At 38.2% G+C, this 19,436-nt stretch overlaps 1 protein-coding gene across 11 annotated transcripts in view; it reads right to left on the reverse strand.

The window, feature by feature from the left end:
- The window catches only part of ATP11C (ATPase phospholipid transporting 11C (ATP11C blood group)), a 165,885-nt gene that overhangs the window by 17,750 nt on the left and 128,699 nt on the right, over nucleotides 1-19,436 (reverse strand). For 10 of the 11 annotated variants that reach the window (XR_012493555.1, XM_019750470.2, XM_019750469.2 and 7 more), the window contains 3 exons: nucleotides 12,610-12,669; nucleotides 5,164-5,291; nucleotides 2,047-2,182 (listed from right to left, as the gene is read on the reverse strand). Coding sequence is in view for 10 of the 11 variants with exons in the window: in XM_019750470.2 (XP_019606029.2) it covers nucleotides 2,047-2,182; nucleotides 5,164-5,291; nucleotides 12,610-12,669 (324 nt within the window). In the remaining variant the exon portion in view is untranslated. The remainder of the gene's footprint in view (nucleotides 1-2,046; nucleotides 2,183-5,163; nucleotides 5,292-12,609; nucleotides 12,670-19,436) is intronic. The other variant, XM_074324313.1, reaches the window with a different exon arrangement.

The following is a 19,436-nucleotide window of genomic DNA, read 5'->3' on the forward strand; positions in this document are numbered from 1 at the left end:
ATTTTAAAACAGAGTCTACTTTTTGACTGTAAATATTAGAGCTGTCAGCGTGTGCACATCAAAGAAAAGCAGAGACCATGTAAAAATCCAAATGATGGCAATGAATGGCACATATGCTTACCAAATGCTGTCAAGATCTGAATGCGTAACGTTAAAACAGAAAATGAAATGTAAAAGGCTTTCAAAAAATAAAAACAAGAAATTAAGGTTAATAGAAGCAAAAAAAAAATTTGATCAAATCATACATGAGCGTTTAGTTGCTGATAGCAGTCCTAATACTTAATTGTAATTTTAGCAAACATTCAGAAAGATGAAGACATATACAGTAATATCTAATTAAAATTAATCTGGACACCAGGAACTCAAAATGGGTGATGAATTGGACATAGGCAGGGCTAAGGCTCCCCATATACCACCTGAAGAAGTTGCTGAGCAAATGAACTATGTCAACAGGACTATAGGACAGTATCCGCCTATTTAGCAACAAACTTTTTAAAAGCAAGAGTCAGCTCTATATAATTTATGTGCCAATAAAAATAAAAAAGTCAGATTCAGTCATAACGTTGAAAGGATCTGAGAAGCATAAAATCCAATCCCATCTTTTTTTTTTCTTCATAATTTTTATTGGGGAATATTGGGGAACAGTGTTTCTCCAGGGCCAATCAGCTCCAAGTCGTTGTCCTTCAATCTAGTTGTGGAGGGTGCAGCTCAGCTCCAAGTCCAGTCGCCGTTTTCAATCTTTAGTTGCAGGGGGCACAGCCCACCATCCCATGCGGGAATTGAACCAGCAACCTTGTTGTTGAGAGCTGTGCTCTAACCAACTGAGCCATCCGGCTGCCCCCAATCCCTTCTTCTTACTGATGGGCACAGTTGACTTGGAAAGCTGAAGTGACTGGCCTGAGGACACACAGAGAGATGTAAAACGGCATGCTTCTTGGCAAGTGCTACTGAAGGACTGGATCTGTATTTCCTCACAAATTACTTGGTGCTCAGCAATTTTAATGGATTCATACTAAACTGACTTCTGTCAGTCCAAATTAGAGGTTTTCATTGTAGTACCTAAGTTCAAAGTATCATTCAAATCCACGGAGCCTATCACGTTTGTAACAGATGTTGGCTGTCTTCTAGACATGGTCGTTATACTCAGTAAGTTCTTTTTGAATCTCAGCTTTGCTTCATGTTATGAGTAAAGAATGAATGACAACAAAAGAGGAAGCCCAGGGCGGCCGGTTAGCTCAGTTTTAGAGTGTGATGCTTGTAACACCAGGGCTGTTGGTTCAATCCCCGCATGGGCCACTGTGAGCTGCGCCCTCCACAACTACCTTGAAACAGGTACTTGACTTGACTTGGAGCCGACGGGTCCTGGAAAAACACACTTAAAATAAATAAAAGTTAAAAAAAAAAAGAAGAGAAAGCCCAGAAGTGGCAGGGGACATAGTGAAAACAGCATGCAAGGTAGTGGGTTTGACATCCCACTGAATGGCTACGGGAAGACCTCACCCCATCAGCAATGCTCTCCGACAGCACAGCCAGGGCAAAATATCCCAATGCAGGTGCTGACCTATGTAGGTGCTGGCTGGGAAGGCACTAGTGTAGCCTTTCTGCAAAACACTGTACTACCTTGTGGAAGGGAGGGAGGAAGACAAGGGAATTCCAAAGATAGGCAGTTAGCCCCTTGAACTCTAAGCATGGAAGGCCACTAAGAATAAGAACTGAGTGGGGCCAGACTTTGCTTGCTCGCATCAAAGTGTAGAGCTCCAAACTCTGAAGTCCCAAGAACTCTGTTCATCCAATAAAAATTACGGCCAACTTAAGCTTCCAGATGGTCTGTACATAAGGTCTCTAGTTAGCCATGCACACAGGAAGTGATTTCTCACTTCAGCACTTTTATTGTTCTAAAAACGTTGTGAGGACTAAATACTGTACCTTAAAAAAGTTTGGAAAATGATTACCGCTAGAGTATGTGAGTGACAGATCCAGTGCCTATGGAAAAAAGATAAGCCATGCTTACAATACCAAAAGACGTAATGACAATCTTTTTTTTACCTTTGCATTTTCTTCTAGGGATGAAGTCTGAAAAAGAAAGTAAGTCCCAAAGAAGAACACTGTTCCTTCAAATGCAGCCAGAAATGTCCAATATAAGAAAGGGCCCCATTGTAACATGGCATTGCCAGAAATTTTCCTATTGAGAAATGAGAAGAAACACAGGTTAATGAATCTCTGTAGGCTGTTTATTTAAAGATATGGTGAAATGCCAAAAGTAACCCTGGTATAAGGAAGGGAGCTATCTCCCTGAGGGACTGGAAGGCTTTTGTTTCTTGATAAAAGGCCAGACTGAGCTGCAGTGTATCTCTGTGCAAGCACCTCCTGACTGAGGCACTGGGGTAAACTTCTAAGCACTTCTAAGTTAAAATTCTGGACACCTGACAACAATCATATAATCAATAATAACTAGATTCCATCCATTGGGTACTTATTATATGTCAGGAAACTGGGTTAAGAGTTTTATATATATTGTCCATTTTTATCCACATAAGAACCACATGAGATAGGTATTCTTATCAGTCCCATCTACAAGTAATAAAGAGCCTCAAAAAGGTGTGTCATAATGGTTCCCAAACTTTGGCACATTGGAGTCACCTGGGGATCTTTCGAAACACTGACGCCTGGCTCCCAACTTCATTCTGATTTAACTGGTATGAGGCATAACCTGGGCATCAGGATGTTTTGAAAGCTCCCCAGGCGATTCTACTGTGCAGTCAAGTTTGGGAACCACTAGTATAGCAGCATGCCCGAGTTCACTCATTTAGTAAGGCACAGAGCTAGCATACAATCCTAGATTTATCTGACTTCAAATCATATGCTCTCAACCAAGCTACCTCAGCTTTCCAACTGTAATTGTTAAAATAGTTCTTTTAATCAAGATTTCTTCCTGGGAATTGAACCTTTTTTAGGTCATGGAGTACCCTTTATATTTTTTCAACTGAGTCAAGTAACATGTTTGAAACTATACAGTCATGCTTTGACAAACGGCAGGTGCACAGATCAAAAGTTTAAAATCTGCCAAAAATAGCACAATCTTCTCAGTACACGTCAGAATGCTAAATAAGGCTACTGATGCTAATGGAGCAGAGCTGCAGAAAGGAGATGGATTTGTGTATAGAATTCTTTTGGCCTCTATTCCAAATTACCCTTAACATTGATCAAAAGGTATCTAATCACTCAAATAGTACACCAGTTGTCAATACTCCCAAGAATGTCACTGTGCTGTATGGAATAAGAAAACACCTTTGTAGTGTAAATGCAATGATCCTTGTTCAGTTGGTATTGAGTACTTGGGGCTACCTACAAGAGACTCACTTCAGACTGAAAGAAAGACACAGACTGAAAGTAAACAGATTTTATGAATATGAAAAAAAAGCTGGGGTAGCAATACTTATACCAGACAAAATAGACTTTAAACAAAGGCTATAACAACAGATAAAGAAGGACCCAGGAATCTCACTTCTGGGTATTTATCCGAAGAAACCCAAAAACGTTACTTCAAGGGGACGTGTGCATCTACATGTTCATTGCAGAATTGTTTACAATGGCCAGGATGCGGAGGCAGCCTGCGAGCCTGTTAATGGATGAATGGGTAAAGAGGAGGTAGTACATATATACAATGAAATACTGCTCGGCCATGGAAGGGAATGTGTTCTTGCCTTCTGCGGCAGCATGGATGGACCTGGAGGGTGTAGGCTGAAGGCAGTACGTCAGGCAATGAATGACAGATGCAATGTGATTTTGCTTACATGTGGAATCTAAATAACAAAACAAAGAAACAAAATAGAAACACTCATAGATACAGAGAACATTGTGATGGTAGCCAGATGGTAAGGGGGGATTGGGGGTGGGTGAAAAAGAGGAAGGGATTAAGAAGTCCAAATTAGTTGTTGCAAAGTAGTTATGGGGATGTAGGGTACAGCATAAGGAATATAGTCAATAATACTGTAGTAACTGTGTACGGTGTCACATGAGTACTAGATTTATCGGGATGATCACTTTGTAAGTTACATAAATGTCTAATCACTGTGTTGTACACCTGAAACTAATATAATATTGTATATTAACTGTAATTGAAAAATAAAACCTTAAAAAAATTAATGCCGAAAAAATAAAAAATCTTTAAAAAATAGTTTTGCTACTTCTATGCATGTTTGAAAATTTCCATAATAAATACCTTTAAAATGATATATTTTCTAACTAGTTAAACCAAACAATTACTAAATATGACTTTTATAACTCATTGTTTAAAGAAATCCCTCAATCTGTGCTCCTTCACGTCATCCAAATAAACCACCCAAGTCTCTCTACAGATTTGCTATGCACTATTTAGCAGTGCTTATAATCTGTTGTAAATTAACATTTTGAACTACCATATTTTGCCGTGTATAATGAGCATTTTTTTGCCCAAATTTGTGAGGGAAGAATAAAGATGCATATGACACATGGTAAGACTAATTCCCTATCTATATAAATATTTTTAATTCTTTTATTTATACTTAATGAGTTAAAAGTATAACTCTAGAAATCAATAATGATATCCGTATGCAAAATAATACTCTGGAATACGATAATTGGTTTTGTTGAATTTATAACGAACTTGCAACGAAGAGTTCTTGGCCGTTTATGATGCATAAATATTGTAAATTTGTTACCGGTACATAAAATTTCTTTTCCCTTGTATCTGTTCTTGTGTTTTATTATTTGTTACATAAAATTTCTTGTACCATAATAGGTTAAAATATAAATGCTAAAATTCCTTTATAATACAAAAAACAAGTACCCAAATGTAAACAAATAAAAATTTGAATTAAAAAATTATAAAGAAGTGTTTTTTCCCCTGAAAGTTTGGGCTAAAAACATGGGTGCGCTTTATACAAGGGAGCGCATTATGCATGGTAAAATACAGTAAATCATTCACAAGCATTTTAGTACAGGATCTACACCTAGCAAATATGTCATTTTCCTGTTGAATGGTCTGGTTTCAGTAGATAAAAACTGAGAACAGGACCATGCGATCAAACCAGGTGGGCAGTTCTGTTGTTTCGCACGTGCAGATGAAAAGAAACCCACAACTCTGAAAGTGTGAGGGGGCTTTACCTGTAATGTTCAACTTACATATACAATCGGGGATCTGAGGTCAGAGTGTCAATGTTGATGTGCTGTTCCAATAGACTGTAGGCCAGGATCGGCAAGGACGTGAAGCAGATATTGTACATCGTGAGGTAAGCGGCATCATACAGTGGCTGAAATGACAAACAATGGAAGAAAGAAATGTATGTAACAATGATCTGTGAGAGGATATTTATGTGTTTGAAGAAAGCACAAACTAAAACAAGAGTTTCTTTTCATACTTTTTGTAATAATAGCAAAGGAGGTACTGTAAAAAAGGTCACTCTGACGGGTAACCATAGAAAAGCAACTACCATATTGTAGAGCATATTAATATGCCCTTTAAATAGGATCTCACTTAGAATGTTTACACTCTATAAGCTCTATTTCTAACAGGTATCAACTAACGACCTTTTAAAAGATTTTTCAGCTAACAAAGATTAAACAAGTGTAAGTCAGAATCCCCCCAGGGAAACTAAATATAGGCAGTGGCCAGTCTGTCTCACAGGTTTTTCTTTTTGTTGTTGTTTAATATTTTACATGGCTTTAAATATCACTATCACCTCCAGGATATATTTATACTACTGAATGTGGCCATTTACTAAGGATTAAATAAATGTATTCAGAAAAACAAAGCTAAATATATGTATGTGGACATTCTCTCTGGTCCCGAATTTCCTAGGCTCCAGACTAAAATTTCCAACTGTCTGCTGGCTGTCCCATAGGCACCTGAAAATCAAAACGTCTGAAACCAAACTCATTAATTTTCCCCTTAAATCTGCTTTCTCCGATGTTTCCTGCTGCAGTGAGTGGCCCCACAATGTTTGTGACCCTAACGTCTACTTTGGTGCCCGGTACCACCTAGGTGGTCAAAGAAATATTTGAAAATCGGTGATTCTCTTCTTACCTCACTAGCTATTCCTTCTCAGTCTATTTTCCCTGAGCCTTCTGTTGGAGTGTTCCAGAACTTGGTGTTTGGAACTTTATTTATACCCATTCTCTAGGTGATCTCATTCCTGTGGTTTTAATACCAGCCATTCACGAAAAACTCCCCCAAATCTATCTCTAGCCCAGACCTGTCCCCATATATCCAATTACTCATTTGACATGTCCTCTTGAGTGTCTAGCATATTTCAAAGTTATGTCCAGAAGTGGACTCCAGACCTGCCCTCACCGCAAACCTGCTCCTCCTGAAGTCTTCCCCACCTCACGAAAGGGCAACTAAATCTTTCTGATCAATAAGAACCAAAATCTTGGATTCTTGACTCTGCTTTTTCACACCTCCGTATCCAATCAAGCAAGAAGTGTTTACTGGCACTGCCTTCCAATACACTCAGAACCAGATCACTTCTCAGCACCTCCACTGTGACCACCCTGCAAACCTCCGAAATGGTCTCCCTGCTGCTCCCCATGACCTAAAGTCTAGTCTCAACACAGTGGCCCGAGTAGCACTCTTAGAAAATAAGTCAAGTTAGCACTTTTTTTCAAACTCTCCAATGAATGTCCTTATCTCTGAAAGTTTAAAAAAAAAGTTTCTCCTATGGGGCGGCTATAAAGCCCCTCTTGATCTGGCTTCTCCCACCTGTGTGACCCCATCTCTAACCTCCCTTGTTCCTCGCTCATTCTACTCCAGCAACAGTGACTTCCTCCCCGTACCTCCAACATGTCAAGCACAACTTTGACTTAAGACCTCCTTTCAGCTGCCTGTTGCCTGTGTCTGGAACATTTTCCCTTCAGAAAGTACTTCCTCACTGCCTTCAAATCTCAGCTCAGATGTCATCTTCTCAGTGAGACCGTCCTTGATGTAACTTGCCATTCCCTCTCTCCCAGGCACACTTCCCCCCTTTATACTCTTATTTTTTTCCTCTATAGTACCAATCGCCTTCTAACTTCCACTATACATTTATTATGTCTACTGTTTCTTCATGCTATGATTTAAGCTTTAGAAGGGCAAGGATTTTCATTTGTTTGTTTTTTTTTGACAGCTGTAAGTGAGAAAGAGCCAAACAGCCCCTGACATCAGGAGCTGGCCTAGCATGGGTGCCCGCCTGTCAAACAGGCACATTTCACAGAACTGCAACATGGAACAAGGCCATTCTGTGACCAGGATGTATCAAAACAGACACAAGACCACTCCATAATCATGCGTGAATGTAGAGTATGAGTATCGCCCAAATCACAAAAACGACCACCATCCCCATTTAATATGGGTGCCTTTGCTTCTTGAGCAATGACAATGCTAGCCTCCTTCTAGCCGTCATTCCTCCTGGAGCAAAGTTAGTGAAATGCCCACTCATAAAACCACCCCTGCTTACTAACGGCACCCAATCAAGAGCAAAGCCCCACTTCTTAAGTCCTTCTTCAAATGACCTAACTCAAGCCCAAATCTTGTAAGACGTTTCTAACACCGTCTTCCTGAGAGGCCTCACTGTTCCTCTTGGTGTATATTCTTCCTTGTCGCGTGGAGGAATAAACCTAATTTGACCCACGACAAGTGTGTGTGTTCCTGGTGGTCTTTGGTGAGAGGACTTTGACAGTCTTGAGCTCTAAGAAAAGAATTTGGCATATAAAAAGCATTCAGTAAATACTGGATCATTGAATGAACAGAGATTGGAAGCTGTAACACATTTGCAAAGGACTGATCTAATACTACAAATTTTCCTTTATGGAAAAAAATACTAAGATACTCTCTGAACCTCATTTTGATGAAAATACTTATTGAATTCAGTATTTTTCTACACTGTGCTTGATGTTGTCATACAACCATTATCTGTGGCCTGAAGAAATCAAATCCCATATTCGTGTGTATTTTCACACATATAAATGTTCTTTAATAAAACACTTGTTTAAATGTGACATTAAGTAATATGATTATGCATTTTCAAACAATGGGATACTCAAGCACAATTACTATTATAATGGGGGTTGACTAAAAAAGGTTGAGAACAACTTCAATAGAGCATTAGTTCATTTATTAGTTGACTTCAAAAATATTTACTGAATCCTTGCTAAGTGATAAGTACTGGGGACAGAGAAGATTTATGACCTCTCTGCCAAGGAGCTCAAATTCTAGAGGGGGAAGCAGAGTGGTGAGTGTACAAAGAACTGGGGGAGTTCAGAGGAAGGGATAACTCTGGCCTGCAGCAGAGATAAAGCAAGATCATACGCAACATTTTCAACGTTAAAAATATGGCTCTACATAGAACTTGAAGATACTTCACACAAAGATTTAAGCTCACTACAAATATTCAACTGAATTAAAAAGTACCCCCAAAAGGTGTTATATTCCTTTTAATTCTCAATGGCGAGGACTAGTCTGTTGGCATATAATGCTACACTTTCATCGGAAACTATTCATTTTCACTAATAAGAAAATTGAAAAAGTAACTCAGATTGATTGGTGTTTAATTTAGTCTTGAATTACATTCAAACAAAAGAAGCATCGATCTACTTATGTTCCACTAGGGTACTTTGAGGGTACACAAGCAATAACTGTAATTCTTAGATGCATAATCAGAGGAGAATGTTCTCAAAACAAACAACAGGTTTAGTTGATAATACTGTTTTTCCTTAAACTTGTGACAAATATTTTCTTTTCATGAAGAAAAAAAAGACCAGTACTATTCTAGCTTTGCTAAAGAGCTGCCTTTTGCTTAAAAGAATCAGAATCCTGGTCCCATTTGTACATGCTCCATAGCTCACTCTCCAAGCTCCAGGGTTGCAGGGAACTCTGGGTGTGGATCTCAGTTAAAAAAGGCTGACTACCTGTATGTACGCCAAAGATATTTGCAATAAAGGTTGCTACATTCAGCACGAGGCCAGATTCAAAACTAAACATACTGTACATCATGTCACCATCTCAGAGACCTTCCTTTTACCTGATACACTTTTCCTCTAAGATGTCTGCATAGCTCCTTTCCTCATCTCCTTCATATCTCTGCCCCAATGGCACCTCAGAGAGAACTTTCCAAATCACCTTCTCTGAACAGAGCCCTCTTCCCCAGTTACACTCTATCCATTTATTATGCTTCCCCCTGCCCTTCAGAGCATGTATCAGTACCCGACAATATACTTGTCCGACTGTTGCCTCTTTCCCCCATCACTATACTGCAACTCCATGGAGGTATGACTTTTGATCACTGTTGTATCTCCAGCACTTAGCCTGGCTCATAGTAGACACTCAAGAAATATTTGTTATATGAGTGAACATACCAGTTGAGCAACTGAGGAAACCAAATATCAACTCTCATGGAAACCTAAGCAGTTCAGGTAACCTAAGCAGACCTTAGACTCTCAGCTGGCTTCATTAGGAATAAATAATATTTTCTTCATATAACTTGTGCTTGGTAAACATGTTTTAAAAGGATAACATGTTTTAAAAGGATAACAAAGCAAGAGACTCCTTTAAAATAAAGAATGTTTTAACCAGATTAAGCCAACTTTCCTTTAGCACTTTGCTATAAAATTTGAAACACTTTTTTTTTAATACTCACATTAATCTAAGTGAGCAATTAGAAACATTTTGATCAACAGTCATCTGAATGTTCGAGAAAGGCAGACACATCAAAATTCATGCAACTCTGTAACTGATACTGTTAGTTTTGAATACAAGAAGGCTAGTGGCACTTCCTACAGCTAGTAGATGATTAATTCATAAAGCGATTTGCTGAACTGGCAACATGTGGCTGATAATACGGCACTGATGCAAGAGACAGCATACCAAACGGCAAAGAGGCAAGTTCAAGAGAAAGAGAGCAGTCACTTCCCATTGAGAAGAGTAGATTCCCTGCCAAGAAATCAGAATCACTTCCTACCTCAAGGAATGAAGCATGCCTTGAAATTGAGAAACTCAGTGTCTAATACTTGTGGTGATGTCACCAGTAGCTCAGCTTGGCAAAAATCACTGAATTGCTCACAGGTTAACTATGAAAATTTCTGAGTCACTAAGTATTATAGCTGTTGTATTTAGCTGTACCTCCACTAGAAGCAATGCAAAATCTATTTCAGTTGTTAAACTGACAAACACGCCTGCTCATCCCACCACTTAAATATCAACTTAGCCAATTCCTTTTGCAATTGCAGCAAAAATAAAATACCTAGGAATAAACTTGACCAAGGATGTGAAAGACCTATATGCTGAAAACTATAAGACATTTTGGAAAGAAATTGAAGAAGACACAAAGAAATGGAAAGACATTCCGTGCTCATGGATTGGAAGAATCAACATAGTTAAAATGGCCATATTACCCAAAGCAATATACAGATTCAATGCAATCCCCATCAAAATCCCAATGGCATATTTTAAAGAAATAGAACAAAAAATCATCAGATTTGTTTGGAACCACAAAAGACCCCGAATAGCCAAAGCAATCTTAAGGAAAAAGAACAATAATGGAGGTATCACACTTCCTGACTTTGGCTTGTACTACAGGGCTACAATAATCAAAACAGCATGGTATTGGCAGAAAAACAGACACATAGACCAATGGAATAGAATTGAGAACCCAGAAATAAAACCACATAAATATGGACAGATAATTTTGACAAAGAAGCTAAAAACATACAATGGAGCAAAGACAGCCTCTTCAATAAATGGTGCTGGGAGAATTGGATAGCCACGTGCAAAAGAATGAAACTGGACTGCTATTTGTCACCATGTACCAAAGTTAATTCAAAATGGATCAAAGACTTAAGCATAAGACCTGACACAATAAACTGCATAGAAGAAAACATAGGTACTAAACTTATGGACCTTGGGTTCAAAGAGCATTTTATGAACTTGACTCCAAAGGCAATGGAAGTAAAAGCTAAAATAAACGAATGGGACTATATGAAACTTAAAAGCTTCTGCACAGCAAAAGAAACCATTGACAAAATAAAGAGGCCACCAACTGAATGGGAGAAGATTTTTGCAAACAGTGCCTCCGATAAGGGGCTAGTATCCAGAATATACAAGGAACTCATGCAACTCAACAACAAAAAAACAAACAACCCAATTGAAAAATGGGCAGAGGACTTGAAGAGACATTTCTCCAAAGAGGACATACAAATGGCAAATAGACATATGAAAAAATGCTCAACATCACTAATCATCAGAGAAATGCAAATCAAAACCACAATGAGATATCACCTCACCCCAGTCAGAATGGCTATCATCAACAAGACAAATAATAACAAATGTTGGAGAGGCTGTGGAGAAAAGGAACCCTCATACACTGTTGGTGGGAATGCAGACTGGTGCAGCCGTTATGGAAGGCAGTGTGGAGGTTTCTCAAAGAATTACGAATAGAATTGCCATATGACCCAGCAATCCCTCTTCTGGGTATCTACCCAACAAATCTGAAAACATTTAGAGATAAAGCCACGTGTGCTCCAATGTTCATTGCAGCTTTGTTTACGGTGGCCAAGACATGGAAACAACCAAAATGTCCTTCGATAGATGAATGGATAAAGAAGTTGTGGTATATATACACAATGGAATACTATTCGGCAGTAAGAAAAGATGATATAGGAACATTTGTGACAACATGGATGGATCTTGAGAGAGTAATGCTGAGCAAAACAAGTCAGACAGAAAAAGCAGAGAACCATGTGATTTCACTGATATGTGGTATATAAACCAAAAACAACAAAAGAACAAGACAAACAAATGAGAAACAGAAACTCAGAGACACAGACAATAGTTTAGTGGTTGCCAGAGGGTAAGGGGGGTGGGGGGTGGGGGGTGGGAGATGAGGGTAAGGGGAATCGAATATATGGTGATGGAAGGAGAACTGACTCTGGGTGATGAACACACAATGGGATTTACAGATGATGTAATACAGAATTGTACACCTGAAATCTGTGTAATTTTACTAACAATTGTCACCCCAATAAATTTAATAAAATAAAATTAAAAAAAAAAATATCAACTTAGCATATAGCAAATTCTTTACATAATAAATGTTCAGAAAACAATAGAGGGCAAAAAATGTCGAGTTGCTCAAGCAATCCAGGGCTTTATCCAAAGGAATCACAGCTCTGTGGCCGGCTTAAAGATCAAAGTTTTCTTAGAAAATCAACCTGAGAAACTGCAAAGGTATGAGATTTTATTTGATAAAATGTTAAACTATAACATCTTAGGATTATTGGAAAACACTGTATTCACCGAGACAAAGAAAAAAATCATAATACTCTTTTAAAGGTTATCTTAACTCCAACTGGATATATTAAATAACTTTCAAAAGAACGAACAGTGCCAAAGCAGATGTAAACATTTGCTACTGTCAGAAACCAAGCAAAGATCAACTGTTGAGTCACCCCCACCCCCCAAAAAAAACCCCAAACAGAAAAACAAGTCCTCTTACTTTGCTTTGGACATACCTCTCTAATCTCTACAATCCAGTACATAAAAAGGTAAATTATTAATAGCAAATGTAAACTACATTATAACAAATAACTAGAGAAACAAACCTGTTGTGAGAATCCACAGAAGAATTGGTACAAAAATTGTGGCAAAATGAAACAAAGGTTCTGGGGGAAAAAATGGAGAAAATGGTTAATGTTTTCACGTCATCAACTTTCTAAACTAAAACAGAAAACTGTATTCCACATAGTCTATCGTCAGTCCAAGGTCCTTCTAATATTGGAACACAATAGGTCCCTAACTTCTGAGTTGTGAGGACACAACTCAAAACCAAATGACTGATTGATATGAATACCAACTTCCCTTATGAGAACTTCTTGCTATTCTTCTTCTAGGAAGAAATGCGCTCATACAATACAAACACCTAACACTGCACCTTTAATGTCAATTAGACTTGTAAAATCATCATAAAGTAGAATGACATAAAGCTGTGTGTATTTTAAGCCAATTAATGCCAATAAATTGTCAGGAAATTCTTACAGTATATGTTGAAACTAACAGTATTAATTCATGCTTTACTGTCTTTATTACTGCTGCCTCAAACAATCAACATATTAATACTGATCATCTTCTAAATGCAAATATGGCACCATGGCTGATACAAAACCAAAACAAAACACAACTTCTTACTCTTAAAGGACTTATCATTTAATTGGGAGAATACTAAAACCAGATTTAAAAAATTCAAGCAGAGAATTCATATTCAAGCAGAGAACTCATAAGGCACTAGAAGTTACTAGGTGTGACTCTAAATACTGAAATTAATGTGTCCAGGCAAAACGACCAGAAGCAGTATTTTCAAATGAGTGCTATCGTCAAGGCAGGCTGTGATCTTATTGGGGTGCTGCTGTCACTTGTTCATGATGTCTCTGGGTTTCTCTTTGGGCAACACCTTCAAGAACCCATTTTTGAGCCATGACAAAAAACCAGTCTCCTTCCTTCTGCCACACACTCTCACTTAGGTCATTTATGAGGCCCAGAGACCTGAAGTTGTTTTTGAAAATCTAATGCATCCCTGAAGGACGAACATCTGCCACGGCTGAGCATATGTAGGTGAACATGCTACAGGCTCTGGAGGATGTTCCTCAAGCAAAGGGCTATAACTGGCATCTAAAGTAGAAGCAGTCTTGTGGGACGGAGTCCTTGACCTGTGGGGTCTGTGTTAACTCCCTGTAGTTAGTACCAGAATTGAATTAAGACACCCAGTAGGAGTTTGGAGAGCTAGAGAATTGGTTGGCCTCAGGAAAAACTCCCACATGTTTGGTGTCAGAAGTGTGTGTAGAAACAGATCACAGAATACATACAAGCTGGCTTCTAGTGCAGGATTTGATAGCTACAACCCACAGCCCAAATCTGGCCTACTGCAGCTCCTTTTTTTTTTTTTTTTTGGTAAATAAAATTTTACTGGAACACACACACTCACACACATACACACACAAAAGAAAAGGGCTATATATGTTTTGAATAACTCCTAGAGCATCAGAACAAGTGTCATAGCTCCAAAGAGCTCGTCATCTGGAAGGGCAACACTCATCTGTATGTATCAGGTCTGGTAGAATGCAAAATACTGTAGGTAGTGCTTCTAGAGTCATACTTGATAAAAAAAAAAATTCTGCGGTTGAAGGAGGTGGTGCTCGGTGGCGATTTTGGGGGTGCTTTGTGGGAAGAGGAGGTCTGACTCTCCCACTAGAATGCAAATTCCATGACAACAGGGACTTTGCCTGTCTTATTCCATTAGGAATTCTTAGGGCCTAAAACAGTGCTTGGCACATGATAACACATTTACACGTATTTCTTGATTGCGTGAATAAAGAAGCTAGAATTTGAACTAGGGGATAAAGACAAACAGGGCATGTCGATAGCAGGGACCAATGTAAGGCTTTATGTATTTTAAACAGATAAGGTAATAAGACAAGGTCAGCCTACGGGGTGCCTTCAAAGCCAGACTAAATCCTTAGACAGTGAAGAGTCAAGTTTCTGGAGGACAAGTTAAAAAGTGGCATTTTCTAACCACTAACCTGGCCAAATTATGCAAGGAGGACTGCATGGAGAAACAAAAACCAAGAAGATCTGTCACTGAAGTACTCTGGGGGTGGGGCAATAAGACACTGAAGATGCAATGGCAAGGTTAGAGGACGGAGGGCTTCTTAGCTCAGCCAAAGAGGGTTGAAAGTACTAGAAATCACCGTGGGACAAAAGGCAGCACTGAAAAGGGAACACTGCTAAGTCAGTAATTAAGGTGACAATGGGCACAGAGATCCTATGAAGACAGAGAGCGCCATTTACATAAATGATCCCCTAAACTGGGATCAATTAACTACATTATTGACCGCTGGTAAACATTTGCCATTTTAATGTTTGTTTTGTTTTCCTTCACACAGCATTCCTTCCATCTGGTGGTAGCTGAATGAATTGAAGGTCAAAATCTTAAAGAGGCAAACCAAGCCTCTGGAATAGGATCAGACTGGTCTCTATGGGCTGATCTTCATGGGCTTTCCTACTAGGGGGAGGTAAGAGAGTAACAACTCATCCCCATGCGGGGCTGTTAAGTTACTGAGGTTTCAGTATCTGCAAATCAGTTAACATGACACACCACATAAACAAAATGAAAACCATGTGATCATCCCAATAGATGCAGAAAAAGCACGACAAAATCCAGCACCCATTTATGGTAAAACTCTCAGCAAAAGGGGAGTAGAGTGAATATATCTCAACAGAATAAAGGCCACATATGACAAACCCACAGCTAACATCATACTCAATGGGGAAAAGCTAAAAGCACTTTCGTTAAGATCAGGAACAAGATAAGCATGTCCACTTTTACCACTTTAATTCAACATAGTTTTGGAAGTCCTAGCCACAGCAATCAGAACAAAAAGACGAAAAAGATATCCAAATGGAAAAGGAAGAAATAAAACTGTCATTATTTGCAGCTTATATAATACTATCTGTCTATAGAGAATCTGAAACATTCTACCAATAATCTATTAAAACTGATAGGCGAATTCAGTAAAGCAGCAGGGTACAAAATTAATATTCAGAAATTGGTAGCATTTTTATATACCAATAGCAAATTACCAGAAAGAGAAACTAAGGCAACAATCCCATTTACAATTGTATCAAAAAGAATATCTAGGAGTAAATTTAACCAAGGAAGTAAAAGACCTGTAGTCAGAAAATTATAAGACACTGAAGCAACAAATTAAAGAGACAAATAATGGATGCACATACCATGCTCACAGATAGGAAGAATTAATATAGTTAAAATGTCCATACTACCCAAAGCAATCTATAAATTCAATGCAATCCCTATCAAAATGCCAGTGGCGTTTTTCACAGAACTAGAACAAATAATCTCAAAATTTATATAGAACCACAAAAGACCCCGAATAGCCATGGCAATCTTGAGAAAGAAGAACAAAGCTGGAGGTATCCCATTACTTGATATCAAATTATACTTCAAGGCCACTGTAATCAAAACAGCATTGTACTGGCATAAAAACAGACACATAGATCAATGGAAAGAACAGAGCCCAGAAATAAATCCATGTGTATATGGTCATTTAGTCTATGACAAAAGAAGCAAGAATATACACTGGGGTAAAGACATTTTATACAATAAATGGTGCTGGGAAAACTGGACAGATACATGCAAAAAAAACTGGACCCCCTTCTTACACCAAATACAAGAATAAACTCAAAATGGATTCAAGACTTAAATGTAAGACCTGGAACCATAAAACTCCTAGAAGAAAACATAGGCAGTAAAATCTCAGACTTTACTCTTAGTAATATTTTCACTGATATATCTCCTTCGATAAAGGGGGAAAAAAAGAAAAAGTAACAAATGGGACTACATAAAACTAAAAACATTTTGCACAGCAAAGGAAACCATCAACAAGACGAAGACATCCTAGTTAATTGGGGAAGATATTCTCCAATGACATACCTGATAAGGTGTTAATATCCCAAATTTATAAAAAACTCATACAACTCAACACCATAGAAACAAACAATCCAATTAAAAAATGGGCAGAGGACCTGAGTAGACATCTCTCCAAAGAGAACATACAGATTGCCAACAGACATGTGAAAAGATGCTCAATGTCACTAATCAGCAGAGAAATGCAAATTAAAACCACAATGAGGTGTCACCTCATACCTGTCAGAATGGCCATGACCAATAAATCAACAAACAAGTGTTGGTGAGGATGTGGAGAAAAGGGAACCCTCGTGCACTGTTGTTGGCATTGCAAATTGGTGCAGCCACTCTGGGAAATAGCATGGAGGTTCTTCAAAAAATTAAAAATAGAACTACCTTATGACTCAGCAATTCTACTCCTGGGTATTTATCCAAAGAAATCCACAACACTAATTTGTAAAGATATATGTACTCCTATGTTCACTGCAGCGCTATTTACAATAGCCAAGATATGGAAACAACCAAATTGCCCACCAACAGATGAATGTATAAAGAAATTGTGGTATGTATAAAGAATGGAATATTACTCTGCCATAAAAAAGAGTGAAATCTTACCATTTGCAACAACATGGATGGAGCTAGACGGTATTATGCTAAGTGAAGTAAGTCAGACTGGGAAAGACAAATACCATATGATCTTACTTATATGTGAAATCTAAAGAACAATATAAACAAACAAAAACAGAATCAGACCCATAGATACAGAAAACAAAGTGATGGTTAGTAGATGGGTGGGGGTTGGGTGAGAAAGGTGAAGGGATTAAGTATAAATTGGTAGGTACAAAATAGTCATGGGGGCATAAAGTACAGTATGGGGAATATAGTCAATAATATTGTAAAGACTATGTATTGTGTCAGATGGGTTCTAGACTTATTTGGGGGATCAGTATATAAATTATATAAATGTCTAACCAATATGCCATACACCTGAAACTAATATAATATTGAATGTCAACTATTAAAAAAATAGTCACGAAGACATAAAGCATAGGGGATACAGTCGACAATATTGTAATAACTATGCACAGCATCAGATGGGTAATAGATTTATTGGGGTTATCAGTTTGTGAGGTATATGTGTAATCACTATGTCATTTTGTACTCCTGAAACTAATAATAATAATAAAATTTGTGAAAAGGGGAAAAAAATTAATTAATTAAAGTCAGTCAGGGTTGGAGAGGAAGGACCCAAATGGAATGCAAATGAAAATTTAATCTACTTATATTACAAATAAATAATATAACCATACTGAGATGGTAGAAATAGAAAAAGAAATTAACTTTGGAAACGTTATTTTGACTGTACGCTCCAAAGCTAAAGACACAAAAAAGTGCAAACACATTGCTCAAGTTTGCAGTTTGTTTCTCCCAGGAGTTTGAGTTAGCAATTTTGAAACGACTTTTAAGTGTTTTCTAGGATTAAGCAAAGAAGTAAACATATCGAGGATGATGAGAACCAGGTTTGTCGCCTCTGGAGAAACGAGTTACAAAATGAGGAACGGGGGAAGGTTAGAAGAAATCTCGTGGTGTTGGCTGATATCAATGGTATCAGTATAAACAGTCGCTGAAAAGGCCTAGAACCAACTTCAGCTGAGAAGCAACAAGTACCACTAGCACCCAGACCGTGATTTCAAAATACCATCTGCAAATAAAACGAACCAGTGTTCCTTGGAGAAATGTCTTAGTCTAGGACTGGAGAAGGAAAAACGTAACATGAGCTTAGAACATCATGTGGTCCTAGAAAATAAAGAAGTCTTCCAAAACGGTTGGGGATGGGAGGAGGAGGAAATGGGAAGTCGCTATTCAGTGGGTGTACAGTTTTAATTATGCAAGTCGAGAAAGTTCTAGAGATCTGCTGTACGACAGTGTGACTACAGTTAACAGTACCGTGTCGTACAATAAAAAACCTGCTAAGTGGGTAGAGCTCATGTCAAGTGTTCTTATCACAGTAAAATATTTATGATGATTTGAGTAATAGAAAAATAATGATAATAATGGATTTTAACTCAGAATGAAATATCTGTTTTAGTAGCAGAATGCTCTTTTCTTTTTTTCTTTTTAGGAGGGTGCAGCTCACAGTGGCCCATGTGGGGATCGAACTGGCAACCTTGGTGTTATCAGCACCACGCTCTAACCAACTGAGGTAACCCGATACCCCACAATGCTCTTTTGAAATGAAATTACTCAGAGCTAAGTTGAGGGGTCTTGAGACACCCAAAACACCATTTGAATCAAGTTATCAAACATTATTGTGAATGAGGCATATTAATAACACGTGCCTCCTGATATAATGCCCTGAGCAGGTTACAATATTGCTTCTGTGGTATTTGTGCCTAAAATGCATAATCTGAATCTAATGATAAGCAACCATTAAATAAACCCAGATTGAGGGACATTCTACAAACTAATTGGCCAGTACTATTCAAAAACTAAGGAGATATGACAGCTAAATGCAAGTGTGAGCATGAAATGGACCACAAAATCGGGATGAAAATATATGGTGATGGAAGGAGAACTGACTCTGGGTGGTGAACACAAAACGTGATATACAGATGATGTAATACAGAATTGCACACCTGAAATGTATGTAATTTTACTAACCGTGGTCATCCCAATACATTAAACTATCAGCAGGACTACTGGCAAAATTCCAATCTAGTAATGTACACTAGTTAATACTGTATCAATTAATACCAATTTACTAACCCTGAGAACTGTGCTGTGGGTTATCTACGGTGTTCAGTCAGCAAAGAGCATATGAGAATCACCTCACTAATTCTGCCACTTCTTTAAAGCCAGAAATTATTTCAGAATGAAAAGTGGAAAACACTTTTAAAAACTATACTGAACAGAACACAGGACAGGAGATCAATGTCTGGGTATGGTGGCTGA

This window comes from Rhinolophus sinicus, chromosome X (genome assembly GCF_036562045.2).
Source record: "Rhinolophus sinicus isolate RSC01 chromosome X, ASM3656204v1, whole genome shotgun sequence".
Lineage (NCBI taxonomy): Eukaryota > Metazoa > Chordata > Mammalia > Chiroptera > Rhinolophidae > Rhinolophus > Rhinolophus sinicus.